The following is an 18994-nucleotide window of genomic DNA, read 5'->3' on the forward strand; positions in this document are numbered from 1 at the left end:
ATGGTATATAATCCTTTTAATATGCTGTTGGATTTTGTTTGCTAATACTTTGAGAATATTTGCATGTATATTCATAAGGGATATTGGTCTTTAATTTTATTATCTTGGGTGTTCTTTGTCTAGGTTTGTAATCAGAGTAATGCTGGTTCATAGAATGCATTAGGAAAGGTTCCCTCTTCTATTTTTTTGCAAGAGTTTGATAAGGATATGTGTTAATTCTTCTTTACATATTTGGTAGAATTCACCAGTGAAGCCATCTCATCCTGGACTTTTCTTTGTCAGGAGGTTTCTGAGTACTGATTCAATGTCCTTACTTGACATTGAATAGCTAAGCTCAGATTTTCTTTCTTCTTAAGTCAGTTTTGGTAATTCATGTATTTCTAGGAATTTGCCTATTTCATCTAGATTATCTAATGTTGGCATACAGTTGTTCATAGTATTCTCTTATAATCCTCTAACTTCTGTAAGGTTGATAGTAATGTACCCACTTTTATTCCTGATTATAACTGTTTGTATTCTCTTTTTTTTTCTTAGTCTAGGTGAGGGTTTGTCAATTTGTTGATCTTTTCAGAGTCAACTTATGGCTTGATTATTGATTTTCCATTATCTATTTTATTTTCTTTCATCTTTATTTTTTTTCTTACTCTGCTAGCTTTGGGTTTAATTGGCTGATCTTTTCTAGTTTGTTACGGTGTACAGTTGGATTATTGTTCTGAGAGCTTTCTTCTTTTTTCTTTTTAACATCTTTATTGGAGTAAAATTGCTTTACAATGGTGTGTTAGTTTCTGCTTTATAACAAAGTGAATCAGTTATACATATACATATATCCCCATATCTCCTCCCTCTTGTGTATCCCTCCCACCCTCCCTATCCCACCCCTCTAGGTGGTCACAGAGCACTGAGCTGATCTCCCTGTGCTATACAGCTGCTTCCCCCTAGCTATCTATTTTACATTTAGTAGTATATATAAGTCCATGCCACTCTCTCACTTCATCCCAGCTTACCCTTCCCCCTCCCCATGTCCTCAAGTCCATTCTCTATGTCTGCATCTTTATTCCTGTCCTGCCCCTAGGTTCTTCATAACCATTTCTTTTTTTTTTTTTTTAGATTCCATATATATGTATTAGCATACGGTATTTGTTTTTCTCTTTCTGACTTACTTCACTCTGTATGACAGACTCTAGGTCTATCCACCTCACTACAAATAACTCAATTTTGTTTCTTTTTATGGCTGAGTAATATTCCATTGTATATATGTGCCGCATCTTCTTTATCCATTCATCTGTCGATGGACACTGAGGTTGCTTCCATGTCCTGGCTATTGTAAATAGGAGCCTTCTTCTTTTTAATATAGGCATTTATAACTATAATTTTCCTCTGAGATGTGTCTACGGTGTAACCTATCGATTTAGTTGTTTGTTTTCATTCGTCTCAAAGTATCTCCAATTTCCCTTTTAATTTCCTCTTTGATCCATTAGTTGTTTAAGAGTGTTCTATTTAATTTCCAAGTTTGATGAATTTTCCAGCTTTATTTCTTTTCTTTTCCTTTTTAAAAATTAATTAATTAATTTATTTTTGGCTGTGTTGGGTCTTCGTTTCTGTGCAAGGGCTTTCTCTAGTTGCGGCAAGCGGGAGCCACTCTTCATCACGGTGCGCGGGCCTCACTGTCGCGGCCTCTCGTTGCGGAGCACAGGCTCCAGACGTGCAGGCTCAGTAGTTGTGGCTCACAGGCCTAGTTGCTCCGTGGCATGTGGGATCTTCCCAGACCAGGGCTCGAACCCGTGTCCCCTGCATTGGCAGGCAGATCCTCAACCACTGCGCCACCAGGGAAGCCTTCCAGCTTTATTTCTGACTTCTAGTTTCTTTCCATTGTGGTTAAAGAGAAAACTTTGTATGATTTTAATCTTCTTAAATTTACTGAGTCTTGTTTTGTGGCCTAAAATATGTCCTGTCCTGGACAGTGTTCCATGAGCCCTTGAGAAGAATATGTCTTCTACTATTATTGTGTAGAGTACTTTATATATGTCTATTAGGACTAATTGGTTTACAGTGTTATTCACATCCTCTTTTTTGATCACCTGTGTAAATTTTCTATCCTCATTGAAAGCAGCCTATCGAATTCTCCAACTATTATTGTAGAATTGTCTAATTCTCCCTTCAATTCTGTTAATGTTTGATTCATATATTTGGGACTCTGCTATTTGGTGCATATTTATTTACAATTGTTTTATCTTCTCACTGAATTGATGCCTTTATCAATATATAATGTCCTTCTTTGTTAGTTTTTGACTTAAAGTCTACTTTGTCTGTTAGTATTAATATTGCCACCCAAGCTTTGTTTACTATTTGCATAGAATATCATTTTCTATCATTTTAATTTTAATATATTTGTTTTTTTAATCTAAAATGAGTCTCTTGTATAGTTGGATCTTATATACTTTTTAGTCTGCCAATTTGACTTTTAAATGGTGAGTTTAATCCATTTAAAGTAATTACTTTAAAAAAATAATTACTAATAAAGAAGCACTTCTGCCATTTTTATATTTGTTTTCAAAAAATATCTTTCTGAATTGCTCCAATACTGCCTTCTTTTTTGATTCATTTTTTTTTCTAATATACCTTTTTTATCCCTCCACATTTCCTTTTCTGTGTATTTTTTAGTTATTTTCAAATGGTTATTCTGGTGATTATAATTAACATCATAAATTTATAACAATCTATTTTGAATTGATACCAACTTAGCTTCAATAGCATACAAAACTCAGCTCTTATAGAGCTCCCTCACCTCCCCTTATGTTGTTGTTGCCTTAGTATCTTTATACATTGCATGCCCATTAAAAAAGATTTATAACAGTTTTATACATTTGTCTCTTAAGTCATGTAGGAAACAAAATAGAGGGGTTAAGAAAAATATAATAATACTGGCTTTTGTATCTGCCTATTTAGTTACCTTTACCAGTGTTCTTTATTTCCTTAAATGGCTTCAAGTTACTGTCTAGTGTCTTTTCACTTCAGCCGGCAGACTCCCGTTAGTATTTCTTGTGTGTGTGGGGGGGGGGGGGGGGGGTCTACTAGTGATAAACTCTCTTTGCTTTTGTTTATCTGGGAATGTCTTAATTTCTCTTTCAGTTTTGAAGGAAAATTTTGCCAGTTATAGAATTCTTTGTCGACATTTTTCTTTTCTTTCAGCACTTTAAATATGTCATTTTACTGCATTTTGGCTTTTATGGTTTCTGATGTGCAACTGGCTTTTAATCTTATTGAGGAGCCCTTATACATGATGAGTCACTTCTCTCTTGCTGCTTTTAAGATTCTCTGTGTAAAGTTTGATTGTAATGTGTCCCAGTGTGGGTCTCTTTGAGTTTTTCACATTTGGAGCTCATTGACTTTCTTGGCTGTAGAGATTCACATCTTTCCTCAAGTTTGGGATGTTTTCAGCCATTTCCTCAAATATTCTTTCTTCCCTTTTTTCTCCTTCTCTTCTGGTACTCCCATAATATACTGGCATACTCAATGGTGTCTCACAAGTCACTGAACCTTTGTTAATTTTCTTTCATATTTTTTTGCTCCTCTGAGTTGATAATTTCAATTGGCCACTTTCTTCTGCCAGCTCAAATCTGCTGTTAAACCTTTCTGGTGAATTTTTCACTTTAGCCTTTGTAATTTTTAGCTCCAGAATTTCTACTTAGTTCCTTTTTATAATTTCTATTTCTTTATTAATAGTCTCTATTTGTTCATCCATTGTTATCCAATTCTTAATTGGCTTTTTCATTTGTGCTTGTTTTAGCTTCATAATCTTCTAAAAAATTGTTTCATTGCTCCCTTTGAGTATCCTAAAAGTCTTTAAAATAAGTCTTTGTTATTCTTTTAATAAAATTAATTTCATATAGAATGAACTATTGTAGTACTTAACTTTTGTCTCTTTTAGCACGAGATTTTTTTTTATGTAGTCTGGAATTTTTTCTCCAGCTCCCCCTTCTTTGTTCTCTACTCTGGGTAAGTAGTTTTATAGTTGCTTTCCACTAGTTTCCAGATCTTTAAGTCTATAATTTTCAGAGTTCTTGATCCATGATATTGCAGGAGCTATGAAAAAAAAGCTAGTGGGAAATCCTGTCGGTCCAGTGGTCATGACTTGGTGCTTTCACTGCTGTGGGCCTGGGTTCGATCCTTGGTCAGGGAACTGAGATCCTATAAAATGCACGGCACGGCCAAAAAAAAAAAAAAAAAAAAAAAAAAAAAGAAAAAAGAGCTAGCTACTCACCTAGTAAGTCAGAAACCAGGCCCAAGAATTGTTTGAGGGTTTTAAAATCATGCAGGTGGTAGGGGTTGTTGTTGTTTTCTCTATTTTTTTGTTTTAATTTCTTAGGTCATTAATTTGATTTAAAAATGTGGTTTGTAAGATTCTACTTTTACATATTAAGGTCTTCTTTGTGGTTTTAACATTGGTTTAACTTTTATAAGTTTTTCAGTGGGCACTTGAAATTATAACACATTTTCAAGGTATAAAGCTCAGGATATATTAAATAAATCTTCCAAGTAAATTATGTTTCTTTGTTCCCATATGGTTTTTCTTACTTTTTGCCTCCTTGAGTTGTCATTAAATTATGTTAGAATCTCTTATGGTTATCACATTTCTGTTTAATGTTTCTTGTACATCAAGAATTGTAAGAAATGTAATTATTATCCTACATTATTTGGTTTATTAAAATTTGTAAACAGTTTCATTGTAGATGGTACATTTCTGCACTATAAGTATCAGCACTTTTCTAATTTAATGTATTTTGCCTTGAACTCAGCTGATATTAACATCATAATTCCTGTTTTATTTTTGCTAGTAGTTGTCTTATATGTCCTACTACTAGCCTTTGAATCACTTTGCTTTAGATGTCTCTCTTGTGAATTTTGTTTTGCTATACATGCTGAAAGCCTTTTTCTTGTAAGTAAAGTAATTCACTTTTTATGTCTATTGACAGAGACATTTCATTATAGTTCTGTCATTTAAAAAAACACATTTAGTATTTTTACTTAATTTTCTGGGAGACAATTTACATACTAACCCCCTTCTTAAGTTAATGTGACAATTTTCCATAATGAACTGCTTAAAGAGAAGCTTTGGTCTAGAATGGAATGAAACAGCCAAAAACCAAACGTACAAAAAAATAGATTAAAAACTTTAAAAGACTGTTTAAAAATCCAACATTTTCACCAGTTATATTCAAACAACATTCAAATGATATCGGCATATGCATTTTTAGTGTTTCCTTGTGGTTGGCTTTCCTCACCATCTTGCAAGTTACAAACAGAGCTGCAGTCAGTTGTAGTCTGTCATGCTAGATCATAGAGGTTCACTCAGCTTCATATTAGTTGAAGGCCCTGGGTGGAGGACTCTAAGGTCTTGAAATCCCAAATCATCATGGCTCCATTGATTCCTATAGGGCAAAATTTCTGATCATCTTGCTTGTCTATCTTGCAAATAGGTACTTGAGTGATGCTATTCTGGTGTACCATCTCTGAGACTGTATTATGGTCCTTGATTGTGACTCTTGTCTATGTTGTGGAAGTGTTCCATGGCTAACATGTGCTGCATGCTGTGTTTTGGAAAGTCTAGTTTGGAGACTAAGGTCAAGCAGCCATGGTCATCTTAGTTAAAAAGCACTGGGCAGCATTCTTGGCCAGGAGCTACAACACCACTGTTCTCTGAGACAAATAATACACTCAGGAGTGACAGGAACTCTGTTTTCAGATTGCAACCTGAACACTATTTGAGACATCAGGACTGCATGTGGTGCTTACTCAGGCTCCCAGTGGTAGAGAAGTTGAACCAGGGACCCAGCCTCCAGTGCCACCAAACTGTGACATCAGTTAACCAAAATGCATCTTGCTGCTCCATGGCATGCTGGTTGGCTTTTCATCCACTTTTTAATTGTATGTAGAAGCACTCTGCATTTGAAGTCACATGATCCTGCTGTCAGCAAAACACGGAGATACCGGTCCAAACTAAGGACAGTGAATGAACTGGCTTTTTAATGTTCTTGCTTACCCACTCGTCATTTTTATATCCAAGTGACAGACAGAAATGAATTGTTTTTCACTCTCCACAGCAAATTTGTTCTTTAGAGGGGACCACTTCACAAAAGTGGCTGCATGATTAATTCTCAAGGTTACCAGGGTTAGCGTCCAAACCCCATCTTTCCAACTCCTGCAAAGGACAGTGTGATCATGCTCGAGAGCTCTATCCCTACCTGTGATGTCTCCACTGTGCTCCTGGAGTGCATGAGGTTTCACCCACTGGCTCCCATTCCTCTTAGAGGTGGGAACTTTGTGGGTATTGTGGCTAAGGGCAATCTGAGTATGGCACGGCAACTGGCTCCAGTAAAAATTGTTTCAGGGACAATATTTTTGGTGTTTTTAAAGGTTAGAAAGCTGGGGTCAGGGCAGTCCTGACAGGCTCAGAGTGTAGAATTTGAAGACTCTGGTCAGTCAACAGGAACAGGCTGTGTTCCATTCTGCAAGTTTTATGTAGATTATTTCATCTTCCTCTTCCTTCTCCTCCTCCTCTTCCCCCCTTCTTCCTCTTCCTTCTTCTTTTTCCTTCTCTAGTTTCTGTAGCTTCTTTCACTATATGGCCTGTATTTTCTTATTTTCTTTTTTATATGTATTATCCTTTGCCTGATTTATTTGGGGTATTAATTTTTTTAGTGGTTATCTTGAAGATATAATTTTAATTCTTCTTGAATTGCTATATATGCATAATGTCAATTTATTTCCCCTTGTGAAAGGTGAAATTAAGTATAATTCCTCTTCCTCTGCTTATCTTTGCTCTCAGTTCATCACCGATTAACCACCACACTTAGCTATAGAAATACTAACTCTTGTTAGCAACTTTAACCTCTCTTTTCCCTCTCGAAAAAATAAAAGTTAAGGTATTTCTATATCATTATGGATTTTATGTTTACATTTTATTTTATAATAATATTTGCCACTGTCATTTAACTTTAGTTTTACAATTAAATAAATTAAATTATCACTACTTGTCCTTTGACCATGGCCTCTCCACGCATCTTTTCATTGGCTGGAGGCCATCCTGTAGTAGATATTTTTAAGGGTTCACAGGGGCCTGTGTTTCATTTACAGTATTCTATAATGCATATATAACACTATATTCATAACGTTGTGCCAGCCCCTGGATTATGTGCATTCAGGGTTTGAATTATCAATTCATTTTTAGGTCATTAATTCAAAGTCTTTATTAAGAAAGAGAAATGTCTGTATTTTTTGTTAAAAATTGAGAAACAAGATAGTTTTTCACTGAATGTTAAAATGTTAGGGAATAAAGCAATTTACCATGATTCTGGTAACTACTTCATAAAAGGCTAACAACTTGAGGGTTCTAATTGCATAACTGTCCAACGTATGAGGTTTTTACTGTTATTACTATTATTTTACTTTTACTGTTATACTGCCACTCCAGATAAGGATTTTTGTAACAAAGAAGTTATTACATTAGTACCCAAAGCTCTCCAACACGTTGTCATCTTTCCTTTGTCTTCAGTGAACAGCTCATATACACAGTCATTAATACCTTTACACAGATGACTGTAATCTATTACTTTGGGCTTGAGATTTCCCCTCTACACTCTAGCCCTACATTTCTTTTTTTTCCTTATTTTTTTAATTGAAGTATAGTTGACTTACAATTTGTGTTAGTTTTAGGTGTACAGCAAAATGATATATACATATATTTTTTTCAGATTATTTTTCATTATACGTTATTGTAAGATTTTGAATATTGTTCCCTGTGCTATATGGTAAACAGTCCTACATTTCTAATTGCTCACTGAGTGGTTAACATGAATGTCCCTGAGCAACTCAAACTCATTTTCCTTTCCTCTCAAACCAGGTATTCTCCATGAGAATGGTATTCTCCATTTTCTGCACTCTGTAGTCATCCTTGACTCCCCCTATTTCCTTATGCCTTACCAGTCCTGTTCCCTCACTGTTCCCAATCCCAGTTGTAAAGTCTCCCATGGTAACACCTCTTCATTTTCACTGTTGTTATCCTACTTTGGTCCTTATTTGGTGTACTACAATAGCTTCTTACACATTTTCCTCCTTCACTAAAGGGTTATACACCACTGGAGAATATTCTTCCTGAAACCATGTTACAAGCAACCCAGGATATATTTTACAGCAAAGTTTTACATTGGAAGAATTTACATACATAAAGACATTTATCCTCTTTCAGAATCCTTACAATTTTTTTTCTGGAGATTTGTGGGAAACAAGTTTTAAAAATGAAATTACATTGACAACATAGTTAGAAATAGGGATTTAATGAAATTTTATTGTGAATACTTTTAATTGCAAAAAATCCTTTAGTAAAGTGATAAGCACTTGACTATTTTATCTTTTATATATGTGAGTTTTCATAATCATCTTTGTCTAAAGTATGTGTAAAAATAGAATGAAACAACTGGGAAGGAGATAATTGGCGACTGACAGTTTTAGGAATTGTTTATTAATATGTTTATTAATAACAATCATGCCTAACTGACCTCCAGATTAGAATTAAAACTAAGAGCTTTCTTTGCTACTTCCAATAAATATGGAAGTGGGCTGAGAATCTTCTATTTTTTTTTATTATTCCTGTTCAACATTCTAGGAAAGAAATTATGATATGTGGAAATTATGTGAATAAATATCAGAATGCATATTTTTCTAGAGAAAAGCATTCTCATTCTTTAGTCTTCATTTGACATTTGTCACAGTACATGCTATACAAAATGATAGGTAATTATAAGATTATAAGTTTTGCAATGATATATACCTGATTTAAATTCAGTTTTGCTATAGTTGTATGACCTTAGACAAATTTGAATTTTTCATAGCCTTAATTTATTTGTAAAGTGGGAACAATATTACTGATCTATCTCGGATAATTTGTACAAATTATGTAGCATAATGTCTGACATGTAGTAGCAGGTCAATAAATGGAACTAGAATGTTGATTCTTCCTCTGACATCAATTACATTGGCAAAATACTAATTAACTTCATAACAATTTTGTTAATATTAAACTAATAATAATACTAAATATGTTAGTGCTTTGCATTTAAAAATACAATAACATAATTGTCCAATTTAATCAAATTCGTCTAAGATGATATGTAATCAGATTTTGAATGTAACAAACTATTTGACTAAAAGTTATTTAATTTAGATACAATGAGATGAGGTATGTGAATATGCTCCATAAACTTTGGGTATTATGTTCTGTGATCTAGGTTAAAATCTTAATTCTACAATTTATTAACAATATAACCTCAGTTTCTACTCTGAAAAAAAAGACTGGGAACAATAATAACTATCTTAAAGAGTTGCTAAGAAAGTCAAATAAAATAATGTATGTGAAACAGCTTTGTACACTAAAAAATAATGCAAAGACTAATTATTGTACTTTTCTTATTTCAACCATGACATTAGTAGGATTTAATGCTATGACTTTAAGTCAGAATAAAGGAGATGAAAATAAAAGTAATTCAATTAAATTTCAGAAAAAAAAACTCTTGGCACAAGCAGATAAAAGTTCTGAAAGAAAAATTTATGAAAGCCTATTTATTTCAGAGCTAGAATTATGAATAAGCCCTAACCACCACAAAAAATAAACTAAAAGTGAATAAAATCTCCTATAACTTTCTTAAATGGAGAGAACTCTATTCTTTTATGTATCGGACTTTGTTGTTGTTGTTGTTAAATAGCATTAATTCTAAATGATATTAATATACAAAATGGGAAAAACAGTTCCAGAAAAAGTGATGTTCATTTACATGGTTACAGTCACAAGGGTCCATATGCATGACTAGTTAATGTTTAAAACCATTCTCATGATAAAAAACAAAAACCCGAAAACATTATATACCTTGGTGTGTAATGATTTATGAAACATAATTTTGTAAAATGATTAACAAACAAAATGTTGAATGCTGCCAACAGAACTGTATGGTGATTTTTAAGAAAGGCTTTTTGGAAAGCCATTAAACACTGCCATCTAGGAAACTTGTTATTCATGGACTGGTTGGTTAAAATGTTCAGCCAAATGAATGTAAGAAAACTTAAAATTGTTGGCTTTTGCCTACCGTACCAAGATCAGCCTTAAGATCTGTTGGCAGACTTAACTTTCTTGATCCTTTAACTGAAACAACAGAAAAAGGAAAAAGTTAATTATATAAAATTAAAGAGGAGTGTGAGGGAACAGTATGTTTTACAGTATAAGTATTGTGAACGTTACATTTAGTGAGCATTATGGAAGCAGAAATATTGTTCAGTGTTAGTTTGTTGTCATTCAGGAATAAATAATACGCAAACAGAAACATGAGAAAAGCAATTGTTATTACAGTAAATAATTAAGTGCATCTTTGCATAGTTTTTTTCACATGTAGCATGAGAAGTGATTTCTTATTTTGGAAAGAACCAAAAATCAATTCCAGATAAATCTGATAGATAAAGAAGTACTGCAACAAATGTATAAGTTCAGATCATAAATAACAATGGTAAGGGGGAAAACTGATTAACTCTGTAAGCATTTTTTGAAATAGAAAGAAAATTCTATTATAGATGTGTATGATATAGTGAAGGAAACTTTACCATACCTATGGCAGGTGAAATGACTTATATATTGAATACTACAATGTTAAATTCAATAGATAAAAAAATCTTAAATAAAAAATATTTGAAAATAAATTTAATTATATTATTATAAATCAAGCTGTCATAAAATGTTTGAATAAACCAAGAAAACTCCTACAATTTATTGAAAATTTGCCTCATTATCTGTTAATAAAAATTTTACATTGGGCACCTCATAAAATATTTAACTGGAATGTTATAATAGAAAGAAATTGCATTAGGGGAAATCATGTTAGAAATATTTTCTGTCAGTTAATACTTTATTAAGACTCAAATTGATACTATCAATTAATTTATACCTTCTAATGAGTGATTTTCTTTACAATTAGGAAAGATATTTTAAAATAAAGATGCAGTATGATACAGTAGAAAGAATACTCAATTTAAAATCAGAAAACATGAGTCACAAATTTCTGAATTGTTACCACCTAATTAAAAAACTTTGAAAAAATTTTATAAAAATTCCTTCATCAATTTTCAGCTTAATCTTCCCATCTGTCAAATAACATGTTTGATAGTATCTCTAATATTTCAGCTGGAATTATTGAAATATATTTTATAAAACCTAAATATAATAGAAACCTAAATATACTTTTTGTGTGTCATGAAATATTACTCATCTTTTGATTTTTTTCCAACCATTTAAAAAACCCATTCTTAATTCACAAGTCATACCAAAATAGGTTGCAAACTGGATTTGGCCTGTGGGCTGTAGCTTGCTGACTACAATATGCCATGCTAAACTACTTATTAAAGGAAATCTAAGCATTATCATTCTAATAAAAATAATAGCAACAGGCAGTTGTCTCTATAAAAAAGATATTAAATAATTCTATTAAGGAGAAATCAAATCAAATTTGAGCAATTTGGGTTTAGAATCAGCAGCACAACAAAAAGATTGTATTTATATAAAAATATGTCAAACTAAATAAATACATGTAATAATTATGCCAGAACAGGTTGCAAATAAAGTATATTTTGTAAATTGATTCACAATTCAGATAGACTGAGGAAGTGGGATGTTACTATTTTAAATCTTTCACTTAATTTTTAAAATAGGAACTAATTCTTTATAATGTAAGGATTTGTTTCAGAATTTCTTTTTAATTGTTTCTATTTTGTTTTTAAATAGGGTATTTCAATATATCTATATAGTATAAATTCAAAAATGGATTATAAAGATGCTTTCAGAAAGAAGTCAAACAGTTCCTTTCTATTAGTCTAGTATCTAATTTACTCTGGCTCTCAAATCTCCACTTTTTGGGATACCCCTTCCACTTCACCACCAACCTTCTTGGCTTCCTGTAGACTGCTTCCTACCTAAAAATTGGGGGCCCGTAACAAACCCCAACCTCAATTGTATAAATGGGGGAGGAAAAGGGAGCAATTAGATGGTGGGATTGATTGACAAACTTCTTTAATAACAATGTTAATAACAGGTGTCTGTTATTTATGCACAGAAAAATCTTCACTTGTCCAGCTACTAGTAAACTCATACTCATCCTTTAAGACAGCTGAAAAATCACCACCTCCTCGAAGGCAGCCTCAGCCTTAAGGCTTCATTTGGTGCCATTATCTTAACTTTCATAGCACCTTGTACACATCTTTTTTTTTTTTTTTTTTTTTTTTTTTTTAACATCTTTATTGGGGTATAATTGCTTTACAATGGTGTGTTAGTTTCTGCTTTATAACAAAGTGAATCAGTCATACATAAACATATGTTCCCATATGTCTTCCCTGTTGCGTCTCCCTCCCTCCCACCCTCCCCATCCCACCCCTCCAGGCTGTCACAAAGCACCGAGCCAATATCCCTGTGCCATGCGGCTGCTTCCCACTAGCTATCTACCTTACTGCGTTTGTTACTGTGTATATGCCCATGACTCTCTCTCGCCCTGTCACAGCTCACCCTTCCCCTCCCCATAACCTCAAGTCCGTTCTCTAAGAGGTCTGTGTCTTTATTCCTGCTTTACCCCTAGGTTCTTCATGACATTTTTTTCTTAAATTCCATATATATGTGTTAGCATACGGTATTTGTCTTTTTCTTTCTGACTTACTTCACTTTGTATGACAGACTCTAGGTCTATCCACCTCATTACAAATAGCTCAATTTCGTTTCTTTTTATGGCTGAGTAATATTCCATTGTATATATGTGCCACATCTTCTTTATCCATTCATCCGATGACGGGCACTTAGGTTGTTTCCATCTCCGGGCTATTGTAAATAGAGCTGCAATGAACATTTTGGTACATGACTCTTTTTGAATTTTGGTTTTCTCAGGGTATATGCCCAGTAGTGGGATTGCTGGGTCATATGGTAGTTCTATTTGTAGTTTTTTAAGGAACCTCCATACTGTTCTCCATAGTGGCTGAACCAATTCACATTCCCACCAGCAGTGCAAGAGTGTTCCCTTTTCTCCACACCCTCTCCAGCATTTATTGTTTGTAGATTTTTTGATGATGGCCATTCTGACTGGTGTGAGATGATATCTCATTGTAGTTTTGATTTGCATTTCTCTCATGATTAGTGATGTTGAGCATTCTTTCATGTGTTTGTTGGCACTCTGTATATCTTCTTTGGAGAAATGTCTATTTAGGTCTTCTGCCCATTTTTGGATTGGGTTGTTTGTTTTTTTGTTATTAAGCTGCATGAGCTGCTTATAAATTTTGGAGATCAATCCTTTGTCAGTTGCTTCATTTGCAAATATTTTCTCCCATTCTGAGGGTTGTCTTTTGGTCTTCTTTATGGTTTCCTTTGCTGCGCAAAAGCTTTTAAGTTTCATTAGGTCCCATTTGTTTACTCTTGTTTTTATTTCCATTACTCTAGGAGGTGGGTCAGAAAGAATCTTGCTGTGATTTATGTCATAGAGTGTTCTGCCTATGTTTTCCTCTAAGAGTTTGATAGTTTCTGGCCTTACATTTAGGTCTTTAATCCATTTTGAGCTTATTTTTGTGTATGGTGTTAGGGAGTGATCTAACTTCATACTTTTACATGTAGCTGTCCAGTTTTCCCAGCACCACTTATTGAATAGGCTGTCCTTTCTCCACGGTACATTTCTGCCTCCTTTGTCAAAGATAAGGTGACCATATGTGCGTGGGTTTATCTCTGGGCTTTCTATCCTGTTCCATTGATCTATCTTTCTGTTTTTGTGCCAGTACCATACCGTTTTGATAACTGTAGCTTTGTAGTATAGTCTGAAGTCTGGGAGCCTGATTCCTCCAGTTCCTTCTTTCGTTCTCAAGATTGCTTTGGCTATTCGGGGTCTTTTGTGTTTCCATACAAATTGCAAAATTTTTTGTTCTAGTTCTGTGAAAAATGCCAGTGGTAGTTTGATAGGGATTGCATTGAATCTATAGATTGCTTTGGGTAGTAGAGTCATTTTCACAATGTTGATTCTTCCAATCCAAGAACATGGTATATCTCTCCATCTATTTGTATCATCTTTAATTTCTTTCATCAGTGTCTTATAATTTTCTGCATACAGATCTTTTGTCTCCTTAGGTAGGTTTATTCCTAGATATTTTATTCTTTTTGTTGCAATGGTAAATGGGAGTGTTTTCTTGATTTCACTTTCAGATTTTTCATCATTAGTATATAGGAATGCCAGAGATTTCTGTGCATTAATTTTGTATCCTGCCACTTTACCAAATTCATTGATTAGCTCTAGTAGTTTTCTGGTAGCATCTTTAGGGTTCTCTATGTATAGGATCATGTCATCTGCAAACAGTGACAGCTTTACTTCTTCTTTTCCGATTTGGATTCCTTTTATTTCCTTTTCTTCTCTGATTGCTGTGGCTAAAACTTCCAAAACTATGTTGAATAAGAGTGGTGAGAGTGGGCAACCTTGTCTTGTTCCTGATCTTAGTGGAAATGCTTTCAGTTTTTCACCATTGAGGATGATGTTTGCTGTGGGCTTGTCATATATGGCCTTTATTATGTTGAGGAAAGTTCCCTCTATGCCTACTTTCTGCAGGGTTTTTATCATAAATGGGTGTTGAATTTTGTCAAAAGCTTTCTCTGCATCTATTGAGATGATCATATGGTTTTTCTCCTTCAGTTTGTTAATATGGTTTATCACATTGATAGATTTGCGTATATTAAAGAATCCTTGCATTCCTGGAATAAACCCCACTTGATCATGGTGTATGATCCTTTTAATGTGCTGTTGGATTCTATTTGCTAGTATTTTGTTGAGGATTTTTGCATCTATGTTCATCAGTGATATTGGCCTGTAGTTTTCTTTCTTTGTGACATCCTTGTCTGGTTTTGGTATCAAGGTGATGGTGGCCTCGTAGAAGGAGTTTGGGAGTGTTCCTCCCTCTGCTATATTTTGGAAGAGTTTGAGAAGGATAGGTGTTAGCTCTTCTCTAAATGTTTGATAGAATTCGCCTGTGAAGCCATCTGGTCCTGGGCTTTTCTTTGTTGGAAGATTTTTAATCACAGTTTCAATTTCAGTGCTTGTGATTGGTCTGTTCATATTTTCTATTTCTTCCTGATTCAGTCTTGGCAGGTTGTGCATTTCTAAGAATTTGTCCATTTCTTCCAGATTGTCCATTTTATTGGCATAGAGTTGCTTGTAGTAATCTCTCATGATCTCTTTTATTTCTGCAGTGTCAGTTGTTACCTCTCCTTTTTCATTTCTAATTCTATTGATTTGAGTCTTCTCCCTTTTTTTCTTAATGAGTCTGGCTAGTGGTTTATCTATTTTGTTTATCTTCTCAAAGAACCAGCTTTTAGTTTTATTGATCTTTGCTATTGTTTCCTTCATTTCTTTTTCATTTATTTCTGATCTGATTTTTATGATTTCTTTCCTTCTGCTAGCTTTGGGGTTTTTTTGTTCTTCTTTCTCTAATTGCTTGAGGTGCAAGGTTAGGTTGTTTATTCGAGATGTTTCCTGCTTCTTAAGGTGGGCTTGTATTGCTATAAACTTCCCCCTTAGAACTGCTTTTGCTGCATCCCACAGGTTTTGGGTCGTTGTGTCTCCATTGTCATTTGTTTCTAGGTATTTTTTGATTTCCTCTTTGATTTCTTCAGTGATCACTTCATTATTAAGTAGTGTATTGTTTAGCCTCCATGTGTTTGTATTTTTTACAGATCTTTTCCTGTAATTGATATCTAGTCTCATGGCGTTGTGGTCAGAAAAGATACTTGATACAATTTCAATTTTCTTAAATTTACCAAGGCTTGATTTGTGACCCAAGATATGATCTATCCTGGAGAATGTTCCATGAGCACTTGAGAAAAATGTGTATTCTGTTGTTTTTGGATGGAATGTCCTATAAATATCAATTAACTCCATCTCGTTTAATGTATCATTTAAAGCTTGTGTGTCCTTATTTATTTTCATTTTGGGTGATCTGTCCATTGGTGAAAGTGGGGTGTTAAAGTCCCCTACTATGAATGTGTTACTGTCGATTTCCCCTTTTATGGTTGTCAGTATTTGCCTTATGTATTGAGGTGCACCTATGTTGGGTGCATAAATATTTACAATTGTTATATCTTCCTCTTGGATCGATCCCTTGATCATTATGTAGTGTCCTTCTTTGTCTCTTCTAATAGTCTTTGGTTTAAAGTCTATTTTGTCTGATATGAGAATTGCTACTCCAGCTTTCTTTTGGTTTCCATTTGCATGAAATACCTTTTTCCATCCCCTTACTTTCAGTCTGTATGTGTCTCTAGGTCTGAAGTGGGTCTCTTGTAGACAGCAAATATATGGGTCTTGTTTTTGTATCCATTCAGCCAATCTGTGTCTTTTGGTGGGAGCATTTAGTCCATTTACATTTAAGGTAATTATCGATATGTGTGTTCCTATTCCCATTTTCTTAATTGTTTTGGGTTCGTTATTGTAGGTCCTTTCCTTCTTTTGTGTTTCTTGCCTAGAGAAGTTCCTTTAGCAGTTGTTGTAGAGCTGGTTTGGTGGTGCTGAACTCTCTCAGCTTTTGCTTGTCTGTAAAGGTTTTAATTTCTCCATCAAATCTGAATGAGATCCTTGCTGGGTAGAGTAATCTTGGTTGCAGGTTTTTCTCCTTCAACACTTTCAATATGTCCTGCCACTCCCTTCTGGCTTGCAGAGTTTCTGCTGAAAGATCAGCTGTTAACCTTATGGGGATTCCCTTGTGTGTTATTTGTTGTTTTTCCCTTGCTGCTTTTAATATGTTTTCTTTGTATTTAATTTTTGACAATTTGATTAATATGTGTCTTGGCGTATTTCTCCTTGGATTTATCCTGTATGGGACTCTCTGTGCTTCCTGGACTTGATTAACGATTTCTTTTCCCATATTAGGGAAGTTTTCAACTATAATCTCTTCAAATATTTTCTCAGTCCCTTTCTTTTTCTCTTCTTCTTCTGGAACCCCTATAATTCGAATGTTGGTGCGTTTAATGTTGTCCCAGAGGTCTCTGAGACTGTCCTCAGTTCTTTTCATTCTTTTTTCTTTATTCTGCTCTGAAGTAGTTATTTCCACTATTTTATCTTCCAGGTCACTTATCCGTTCTTCTGCCTCAGTTATTCTGCTATTGATCCCATCTAGAGTACTTTTAATTTCATTTATTGTGTTGTTCATCGTTGCTTGCTTCATCTTTAGTTCTTCTAGGTCCTTGTTAACTGATTCTTGCAATTTGTCCATTCTATTGTCCATTCTATCGCCAAGATTTCGGATCAACCTTACTATCATTATTCTGAATTCTTTTTCAGGTAGACTGCCTATTTCCTCTTCATTTGTTAGGTCTGGTGGGTTTTTATCTTGCTCCTTCATCTGCTGTGTGTTTTTCTGTCTTTTCATTTTGCTTATCTTACTGTGTTTGGGGTCTCCTTTTTTGCAGGCTGAAGGTTCGTAGTTCCTGTTGTTTTTTGTGTCTGTCCCCAGTGGCTAAGGTTGGTTCAGTGGGTTGTGTAGGTTTCCTGGTGGAGGGTACTAGTGCCTGTGTTCTGGTGTATGAGGCTGGATCTTGTCTTTCTGGTGGGCAGGTCCACGTCTGGTGGTGTGTTTTGGGGTGTCTGTAGACTTACTATGATGTTGGGCAGCCTCTCTGCTAATGGGTGGGGTTGTGTTCCTGTCTTGCTAGTTGTTTGGCATAGGATGTCCAGCACTGTAGCTTGCTGGTCGTTGAGTGAAGCTGGGTGCTGGCGTTGAGATGGAGATCTCTCGGAGATTTTTGCTGTTTGATATTATATGCAGCTGGGAGGCCTCTTGTGGACCAGTGTCCTGAAGTTGGCTCTCCCACCTCAGAGGCACAGCACTGACTCCTGGCTGCAGCACCAAGAGCCTTTCATCCACAGGGCTCCTTAATTTGGGATGATTCGTTGTCTATTCAGGTATTCCACAGATGCAGGGTATATCAAGTTGATTGTGGAGCTTTAATCCGCTGCTTCTGAGGCTGCTGGGAGAGATTTCCCTTTCTCTTCTTTGTTCTGACAGTTCCCAGGGGCTTTGGATTTGGCCCCGCCTGTGCGTGTAGGTCGCCGGAGGGCGTCTGTTCTTTGCTCAGACAGGACGAGGTTAAAGGAGCCGCTGATTCGGAGGCTCTGGCTCACCCAGGCCGGGGGCTAGGGAGGGTCACGGAGTGCGGGGCGGGCCTGCAGCGGCAGAGGCCGGCGTGACGCTGCAGCCTGAGGCGCGCCGTGCGCTCTCCCGGGGAGCCGTCCCTGGATCCCGGGACCCTGGCAGTGGCGGGCTGCACAGGCTCCCCGGAAGGGCGTGTGGCTAGTGACCTGTGTTCGCACACAGGCCTCCTGGCGGCGGCAGCAGCGGCCTTAGCGTCCCATGTCCGTCTCTGGGCTCCGCACTCTTAGCCGCGGCTCGCGCCCGTCCCTGGAGCTCTCTCAAGCAGCGTTCTTAATCCCCTCTCCTCGTGCACCAGGAAACAAAGAGGGACGTAAAAGTCTCTTGCCTCTTCGGCAGGTCCAGACCTCTCCCCCGGACTCTCTCCCAGCCAGCCGCCGGCGCACCAACGCCCTGCAGGCTGTGTTCACGCCGCCAACCTCAGTCCTCTCCCGGCGCTCCGACAAAAGCCGGAGCCTCAGCTCCCAGTCCCGCCCGCCCCGGCGGGCGAGCAGACAAGCCTCTCGGCTGGTGAGTGCCGGTCGGCCCGATCCTCTGCGCTGGAATCTGTCCGCTTTGCCCTCCGCACCCCTGTTGCTGTGCTCTCCTCCGCGGCTCCCAAGCTCCCCCACTCCGCCTCCCGAAGTCTCCACCCGCGAAGGGGCTTCCTAGTGTGTGGACACTTTTCCTCCTTCACAGCTCTCTCCCGCTGGTGCAGGACCCGTCCCTATCCTTTTGTCTCTGTTTAGTTTTTTCTTTTGCCCTAACC

General features: G+C 36.2%; 1 protein-coding gene and 1 pseudogene across 1 annotated transcript in view; both read right to left on the reverse strand.

The window, feature by feature from the left end:
- STXBP5L (syntaxin binding protein 5L) overlaps window positions 1–18994 on the reverse strand; it is a 374070-nt gene that overhangs the window by 46700 nt on the left and 308376 nt on the right. Inside the window, exon 22 of the mRNA XM_019922992.2 lies at window positions 10142–10192. Coding sequence (XP_019778551.1) covers window positions 10142–10192 — 51 coding nt within the window. The remainder of the gene's footprint in view (window positions 1–10141; window positions 10193–18994) is intronic.
- On the reverse strand, window positions 877–10109 carry LOC109547897 (actin-related protein 2/3 complex subunit 1A pseudogene; annotated as a pseudogene).

This window comes from Tursiops truncatus, chromosome 4 (genome assembly GCF_011762595.2).
Source record: "Tursiops truncatus isolate mTurTru1 chromosome 4, mTurTru1.mat.Y, whole genome shotgun sequence".
In the NCBI taxonomy this organism is placed as follows: Eukaryota; Metazoa; Chordata; class Mammalia; order Artiodactyla; family Delphinidae; genus Tursiops; species Tursiops truncatus.